The sequence below is a fragment of the Littorina saxatilis genome, unplaced genomic scaffold (genome assembly GCF_037325665.1).
Source record: "Littorina saxatilis isolate snail1 unplaced genomic scaffold, US_GU_Lsax_2.0 scaffold_920, whole genome shotgun sequence".
Classification (NCBI taxonomy): Eukaryota; Metazoa; Mollusca; class Gastropoda; order Littorinimorpha; family Littorinidae; genus Littorina; species Littorina saxatilis.
In genome coordinates this window covers 39,599-48,770 of record NW_027126920.1, presented here as the reverse complement: position 1 = coordinate 48,770, position 9,172 = coordinate 39,599, and the positions used below count along the sequence as shown (strand labels likewise).

At 46.5% G+C, this 9,172-nt stretch overlaps 1 protein-coding gene across 1 annotated transcript; it reads right to left on the bottom strand.

The window, feature by feature from the left end:
- Window positions 1-209: 209 nt before the first annotated feature.
- Window positions 210-5,981, bottom strand: LOC138955408 (uncharacterized). Its single transcript, XM_070327022.1, has one exon. It carries the CDS (start codon window positions 5,979-5,981, stop codon window positions 210-212), a length of 5,772 nt encoding a protein of 1,923 aa, XP_070183123.1.
- Between the last annotated feature and the right edge of the window lie 3,191 nt (window positions 5,982-9,172).

Sequence of the window (9,172 nt, the reverse complement as noted above, 5' to 3'; positions counted from 1 at the left end):
TGGATCTGGAACAGATTTAAAGATGGATATGGCTTAGGATTTCGCGTGGCGCCTTTCACACTCCCACCAATTTACAGGATTCGTAAAAGTACTTGTAATACAAGAACTAAAAATTAAACATGAATCATGGAAATTTCTATGCACATTCACACAGGCGCAACAATGATTGTCACAAATACTGCTTATGGTCACTGATCCTCCACATAAAGTCAGTTGCTCTCGAGGATGAGGATGAGCTTGTGGACAGGTCGCTCGACAACAGAAAGCTTGGAACGTCTTTTGCCATTTTTGTCGAGATCTTTGGCTGCAATGTTCAAGGTCACATGGCGAACAAGACCGTCGTCATCTGGTGATGCTGCAACCACTCTTGCCAGTGGCCACTGGTTGCGGGGCAGTTCTTGGTCTTTCATCAGAACCACGTCTCCCACCTTGAGGTTCCTCTTGGGGTGAAGCCACTTCTGTCGTTGGGTGAGTGCCAGGATGTACTCCTTGCGCCATCTTGACCAGAACTGCTGTGCCAGGAACTGGACGCGACGCCAGCGCTTTCGCAGAAACAAGTCCTCTGTCATGAACTTGCCTGGTGGGGGAAGGGGAACATTGGATTTCATGGTGAGGATGTGGTTTGGAGTGAGGGGTTCTGGTGAGGTTGGGTCACCTTGATGAACAGCAGTGATGGGTCGACAGTTCACGATGGCCATGGATTCGTACAACATTGTACGAAGAGACGAGTCGTCAAGTCGTCCGGGGCAGAGTGCAGTCGTGGCTCGTAGCACTGATTTCACGGTCTGTACTTGTCTCTCCCACACACCCCCTGCGTGGCTTGCGTATGGAGTGTTGAAGACAAACTGGATTTGGTGGTCTCTGAGCCGCTGTTTGAGTTCATCTTCATCCATTTCTTTCAATGCACTCCTGAGTTCATTGTCTGCTCCCACAAAGTTGGTACCTTGATCACAGAAAATCTTCTGCGCTCCACCCCTGATTGCGATGAAGCAGCGAATGCCGTTGATGAGCGAGTCTGTGGTCATATCGTCGAGCATTTCAAGATGAACCGCTCTGGAGCAGAAACAGGTGAAGAGAAGACCGTAGCGCTTCACTTCCTTTCTTCCGTTCTTCACCAACATAGGGCCGAAGCAGTCCATTCCCACGTACGTGAAGGGAGGGGATGGTTCGACTCTTTCTTTGGGTAGATCAGCCATCTGTTGACCTTGGGCGTCACTTCGCAGCTTTCTGCAGACGACACACTTGCTGAGAACCTTCGCAACCTGCTTGGAGCCTCCAGGTACCCAGAAGCCTTGGGAGCGGATTTCGTTGAGTGTCATTCCTCTACCTTGGTGCTTGATTTTCTCGTGACAATGGAGTATCACGAGTCTTGTGACGTGAGAGTTCTTGGGGAGAATGATGGGATGCTTTTCACCCATGGAGAATGAACCTTTCTTGAGTCTCCCACCAACACGAAGAATTCCGTCTTGCAGGAATGGCTCGGTGCTATGAAGCTTGTTCGTTTGAGGCAAACTTCCCTTCTTGGAAAGACATGACATTTCTGCTGCCAAAAACTGAGACTGGACACCTCTGATGATGGAGAGTTTGGCATTGTGAATTTCCTCCACAGAAAGTTCTGCTGTTGAGCTTTTGTCGCGAGACTTGTTGAGTCGCAAGATTCTTGTCATCACACGTGCTGCCACATTCCAGCTTGAGAAACGAGATAGTCTGTCATCCAAATCTACTGCACAGGACGTAGTTTGGGTTGTCAAGGCAGTGCGAACTTCTGGGTCTTCAGGCTTGAGAGCTGATGACGTAGCCGAGGGTAGGGAGAGCTTAGTTTCCCACAGAAACTTGGGTCCGGAAAACCATTTGCTGTGCATCAGCTCAGCTGCTCTTAAACCTCTTGAAGCGTGATCTGCAGGATTGTCTTCAGATGGGACGTAATGCCATTGACTTGGGCCTGAGAGGTTTCTGATCTTCTGCACTCGATTGGCAACGAAAACATGGAACCTCCTTGCCTCGTTATTGATGTAGCCCAGCACTACACGAGAGTCTGTCCAGAAGAATTCTTCACTGATGGTGTAGCTGAGTTCTTGTTTGATGGCGTGACCAACCTCTGCAGCCACAACGGCAGCTGCCAGTTCGAGACGAGGAATGCTCACAATTTTCTTGGGAGCCACTCTTGCCTTGGCAGCGACAAGAGAACAGTGCGTTTGACCCTCAGCATTCACCAGTCTCAGGTAGGTGCACATTCCATAGCCTGTGGTACTGGCGTCTGAGAAGTGATGAAGCTGGACGTTGGTGATAGAACCAAAGTTGGTTGGGTAGTAACACCTTGGGATAGAAACGAGTTTCAGCTGATCCATGTCTTCTTTCCAGGTGTTCCATGCTGACTGCAGTTCTATCGGCACAGGATCGTCCCATTTGGTGCCTTTGTGACAAACTTCTTGCAGAATCTGTTTGCCCGTCAGAACGTATGGTGCGATCAGCCCCAAGGGATCATACAAAGAGGCAACAATGGCTAGGATGCCTCGTCGTGTGCATGGCCGTTCACTGGGCATGAAGGAGAAATGGAGAGTGTCGTTGTCTATAGACCACTGCATTCCAAGAGTTCGTTCCAGCGGCAGATCATGGAAGTTGAGGTCCATCGTTTGCATGTTTCCGTTGCGTTCTGACATTGGAATCGACTCCATCACCTTGTGACTGTTGGATGCGAATTTGTGGAGTCTCAGGCCTCCTGTGGAGCAGATTGCTACCGCTTCTTTGATGAGGTTAATGGCTTTCTCCTCTGTCGGCTGGCTGGATAGCCCATCATCCACATAGAAGTCCCTTTCAATGAAGTGAGACCCTTCTGTGAACTTGTCCTGGTTTTCTTTGGCTAGATGTTTGAGTCCGTAGTTGGCGCAGCCTGGAGAGGAAGCAGCTCCGAACAGATGTACCTTCATTCGGTACACAGCGGGGCTGTCTGTGAGGTTGCCGTCTTTCCACCAGAGGAAACGTAGGAAGTCACAGTGTTCTTCAGTCACTCGGAACTGGTGGAACATTTTCTCCACGTCGCAGGTGAAAGCGACAGAGTGCTGTCGAAATCGACTGAGGATGCCCACCAAGTTGTTAATGAGGTTTGGGCCAACAAGTAGATGGTCGTTGAGGCACGTGTTGTTGAACTTTGCAGAGCAGTCAAAGACAACTCTGAGTTTCTTCTTCTGAGGATGGAAAACACCATGATGTGGTATATACCATTCTTGGCCTGTGGTTTCTTTGGCTTCTTCTGCGTCACCTCTTCTTATGATGTCGTTCATGAACTCGTTGTACTCATTGTAGTACTCTGTGTTTCTTTGTAGCTTCTTCTTCAAGTGTTCCAAACGTTGGGCTGCCAGTACGTAGTTGTTTGGAAGAACAGGTTTTTTCTTGAAGGGAAGCGGCATCTGTAGGTGTCCGTCACTGTCTCTTGCAACGTTTGCTCTGAGAATGTTCATGAACAACTCATCTTCGTGTGAAGTGGGCTTGCCATCTTTTTCGTCCTGCTCAAAGTCTCTTTCCAATATACGACATGCGTCCTTTGGTTTGATGACTGGGAGTTCTTTGGTTGTGACACGATTGCAGACGCTTACGTTCTCAGATGAGGAACCTTGTGACGTCGGCGAGGTTTTCCCAACGATGCCCCATCCTAGATCTGTCCTCACTGCAAACGGCTCCGAGTCACCACCGACTATGTATTGTCTGGGCAGGAACGCATGAGAACAGTTGAACCCGATGAGAACGCCAGGATCACAGTTGAGTAGGGGAGGTAACTCATGCGCAATCTGCTGCAGATGGCTCCAGCTTTTTGCAGTGTTGCAAGTGGGTATGGTGCTTTGTCGCAAAGGAATGTAATCAATGGAGTAGGCAGGTGGTAGCTCAACAAAAGTGTCACTGTTGTAGGCTCGCACACGCAGGTCCGAGACTCTGTCGCATACAATCCCTGACTGGATGTCGTCTCTGAGTGTCTCTATCTTGAGACGCGTGGTTTCTCTGGAGGATGGATTCAAGAAGTCTACGACTGAACGTTCAACGAAGGTTGTGTCGCTTTGTGAGTCTATGAGGGCGTAGACTAATCTTTCCTTGTCAGGATCTTGCTTTGTGGATATCCACACTGGAACCGTCAACGCACTGTGTGAGGAAGCGTTGCATGACACCTTGCAGGTTGTTGCTGTTGTTTCTGTGGCTTGCGTACCTGCAGCGTCTCTGGTGCGGTCTCCTTTCTTGTTGACAAAATTATCGTCATGGAGCGCTGTGGGGTGTTTGCCTTGGCATTTCTTGCAGGTGTGATGGTTTTTACAGTCTTTCGCATGGTGACCTGTTCGCAAACACCTGAAACACCGTCTCTGCTCCTTAACGAAAGTTCTTCGTTCTTCAGCAGGCCTGGCTTGAAAGGTTTGACAGTTTGGTAGAAAATGGTTGGTCTGTTTGCAAAAGACACAAAGCTTGCGAGTAGATTGTGAGTCGACATCTGGAGTGTTTTGTGTGTGGTTCACCTGCTGATCTGTAGTCGTTGCCATGCTTACGGCTGTACGGTTAGGTCCTCTGTACTTGGTAGGATGTGATGGTTTGGTCTCTCCTTTGTCCTCTTTCAGAGCTTGTAGAGAGCACACTGGCCTAGTCGCGACTTTGGCCTGTGAGGCGAGAAACTGGGTGAAACAATGGAAGCTTGGGTAACTACGGCCGTCTGTATCATGTTGTGCTACCACGTTTCCCCACTTTGTGATGATCCAGTCTGGTAGCTTCTGTAGCAGCTTCTTATTCTCCTCTTCATCATCAAGATGCTTGAGACCCGGGATGTGGGGTGAGGCGTTATCCACGGTGACGAGAAAGTCTGAAAATCTTCGCAGATCGTTGTACTCTCTTCCTCCCACCTTTGGCCAGTTGTTGAGTTTCTTTCTGAAGGCGTTCAGTATTACAGATGGATGTCCATAGCGTTCGTTCAGCGTTCTCCATGCGTCGTCGTATGCTTCAGTGTCGAACCTGAAGAATGCTCCCTCGATACATTCATACGCTTCTCCGGCGGTGTAGCGCTCAAGCAGGGCCAGCTTCTCTGCGTATGAAATGTGCGTGTGACCAATCAAGCCCTCGAATGATCGCTTCCACTTGACGAACTGAAGTGGGTCACCAGTGAAAGTGGACGGCTCACATGGTGGCAAGCGACTGTAACTGACGTGAGCGCAAGGCGGCTGACGGTTGTCGTTGACGAGAGTCTGGTTATGGGTGGTCACGTTATCCTCATGGGCTCCCTGACGGACGGTGGGTCTTGCTTCTGGGTGCCCCAACTCATCATAAGCTTTGATCATGGCCTTTGTAGCCCTGATGTTCTGTTCTGCCTCCAAGCGGTCTAGGCGTGCTCTCTCTGCCGCAATTTCTTGCCGTGTCTGCATCTCGACTTCCTGAGCTGCAAGCTTAGCCAACGCCTCAGCTCGTTTTGTAGCAATACTCTCCTGTGATGACCACAAGGAAGCGCTGCTGCTACAACTTCTGCCAGAACCAGAGGTTTTAGACCCATAGACTGAATGGGCATATTCCGTGTCCAACATGACACGCAGGCGTGCTGTTTCTTCTTCTTGGTTCCAAGCAATCTGATCTGTTTCACTCATGCGTATTTGCGCTAGCGATACAATGTTGTTGGTGTTGGCAGAGCAGCAGTCCATTCTCCTCCGCGTCAAGTGGTCAGGAGTTTTAATGTTCGTGAAAGCTTCTAAAACACACTTCCGTAAATTTTCTGCTGTCTGTATTACGTTGGTGAGCTCTTCATCAGACAGTTGGTGTTTTAGGTTCTGACGTATGGTTTGCATACCCCTTTTCCATGCTTCATAAGTGTCTTTGAAAGTGTCTTCCTTTGGTGTGACTGTAGCACTTGGTGGTTTAGCATTTTGACCTTTCTTGGCGTCCATTTCTTCTTTGTATAGTTGGTACTTTTCTGTGTATCTGACTTCACGTTTTGGTCTGGTTGACTCCTCTGACTGACTCATGTTGATGATGCTCTGATTTATTCGTTGCTGTGGGTTGGAGTCAGACGTGGTTGTCCAGGCATGGGTTAGCCATTGGTTTGACTGTCACAGCCGCACAAAACAAGCCTGGCAGAACTGATGAGTAGTTGAACTTGTGATGTTTAATCAACATACTGCACCGTCAAACTGAAAACAATATAACATAACAATCACTCAACCATACTAATAATGAACAGCAACTACTAACATTACTGACACTACAAAACAAAGGGAAACAACCTGTGAAACTTGTCATTTTAAAAACTGTTCTATTACACTTAAAGGGAGATAATAAGAATTCTACCAACTTAGAAAAAGAGCTCTGATCATTAACTTTATCTCTTACACACTTTACACAAAAAGGGAATAACAAAACAAACCAAAAACTTATTCCGAATCACAGGTAAGCACACTGTTGACTGGGAAAATGGTTAAAAACAAAATAACTATGAAACGTTATCCTTTGGCACAAATGCAAATTTCCATACACTACCAACAGGCAAACATGTATAAAATACCACTCTTACTTGAATTTGACACACTGAACACTAATTAAACAGTGAAATAAACTTTGTAAAAGTGCGCACATCATGGTGAATACTAAAACACCACATGGTGAAAGACTGTACCAAAAAACGTACAAAACAATAAACTTTTCCTTACTACAAGACAAATATAATTATTCCTGAATAGAAAATTAACAATAGAAACAAATTGAACAATATTTACCCAATGATGGCCTTTGTGCGTCATGTTTATGGCTGATGTTAATGGAACAAAAAACTGTGGCTTATACTAAGAAAAATGGCAGACAGGAAGCGCCGGAACAGGAAGCGCACCTCATTCTTACAGCAAAATGTTCCTGCATATTCTGAATAAACCTTGAATCTATCTTACACACATTTAGTGTAAAATTAATGACTAAATAAAATCTAAAAACTATCAAACTTGTAGAACTTTACTGATCAAAAAGAACAACAACAAAAAGCTGGATCTGGAACAGATTTAAAGATGGATATGGCTTAGGATTTCGCGTGGCGCCTTTCACAGAGATCAAACAACGAAATTGAAAAAGGAAATGTAAAACTAAAGGATAGAAAGAGTGCGTGTGTGTGGGTGTGCGGGGGTGGTGTGGTGGTGATGGGAAATGGGCAAATGGGGAGAGGGAGAAGAAAACAGAAAGAGTCGATTGGAGAGCCGCGTACATATCACACGCCTAGTTTCCGCAAAGTCGAACGAACAAAATCTTCTAAAGAATGGGGTCGTTCGGGCACAACATACATTCTCTTGTCACACAAACTAAGATTTGTAAAAAAAAAAAAAAAAAGTGGGTGGTCTAGATTTCTGTTGCATCCTACTTATCATGCCACATAAAACAGTACGCGACAACCATTTAGCTAACATAAAAAGTGTGCGTAGTTTTTGAAGAGAATGGGGTTGGGATTGCTTAGTGTCTTCTCAAACTTTCAAGTCGAAGCAACATGAAATGAGAGCGGCGCCTAACCGAATTGTATCCCTTCTATATATATATACGACTTGTGTCTGTGTGTTTGTGTGTTTGTGTATTTGTGTATTCGCCATGCACGGCCAAAGTTCTCGATGGATCTGCTTCAAATTTGGTGGGCATATGCAGGTAGACCCGGGACACGACACAACCTGGTCGATATTTCAACACGTGCTCTCAGCGCGCAGCGCGGAACCGATTTTGGTTCCACCTCAGCTATTTTGGTTCCACCTCAGCTACCCGGGCCCCCATACCGACACACCATAGCCGCTACACCACATCACAACGCCAAAGTTCTCGGTGGATCTTTTTCAAATTTGGACACCGTATTCAGCTACACCCCGGACACAATATCATCGATGAGATATTTCAACACGTGCTCTCAGCGCGCAGCGCTGAACTCATTTTCGTTTTTGTGTTCATTTCACCATTATAAGTAACTCTTCCTTATCTTCTCCAGTGTTTGGCGTTTATCTCCCTTCCTTCGTGTGGCTTTCCCGTTCAGTTGTAAGTTACTACACTGCGCTGTCCACTGCGCTGAGCGTCTTCGGATATTCCCGGCGTTCTGTTACTGTTATTATTTTTAGAAGGTCAACGCAGTGTACAGAACGTAAATTGGACCCGTAAATTATCCTCACTGTAAAAGTGCAAAGGTCGAATCAATTTATAGCCACGCGAAAAATACACTGTCATCTATCTCTCTATAGATACGGCTTCTCTGTGTTTTTGTGTGTGTGTGTGTGAGTGTGTGTGTCTCTATGTAAGCAACACCTGTGCATTGTTCAGTTCTGTTTGTGATGTGGTCTGGCGGCTTTTGTGTAAATTTATGTACTGGCCTTCCTTTGAGAAGCCATAACTTGCTCAGTCCTGTTTGAGTGAAGTTCGCATCCAAAGGTGATTAACACGGTTACATTCGTCGACAAGGATGGGACTCGATATGGTCAGGAATGGCATTATGGCCACTGAATCATTTTCGTGCTGTTCCCATTCCACGAATCTGGGAGGGACCTAGTACCTAAGCTTGGCGGGTCCATTGTTCGGACCCGGCGAAGCCGGCGTACGGCTCTAAGTACTTCTTCCCGGCGAAGCCGGCTACCCGGCGAAGCGGGTATTCATTCTAGTAAAGAAATACATTTAAAAGGGTCAGAAACTCTTCTGAAAAGATTTGTTTTGAGAGTTGAAGTTCTCAATCAATCAATCAATATGAGGCTTATATCGCGCGTATTCCGTGGGTACAGTTCTAAGCGCAGGGTTTTTCGTCTCATCCGAAAGACTAGCACTTGAACCCACAATCTTGGTTAGAAAAGGGTCGAACACGCAACCTCTCGATTCCGAGCGCAAGTGCGTTACCACTCGGCCACCCAGTCTGCTCTACATCGACCTTTTTTTTTAATTATATTTAGTCAAGCTTTGACTAAATATTTTAACATCGAGGGGGAATCGAAACGAGGGTCGTGGTGTATGTGCGTGTGTGTGTGTGTGTGTCTGTGTGTCTGTGTGTGTGTGTGTGTGTGTGTAGAGCGATTCAGACTAAACTACTGGACCGATCTTTATGAAATTTGACATGAGAGTTCCTGGGTATGAAATCCCCGAAGGTTTTTTTCATTTTTTTGATAAATGTCTTTGATGACGTCATATCCGGCTTTTCGTGAAAGTTGAGGCGGCACTG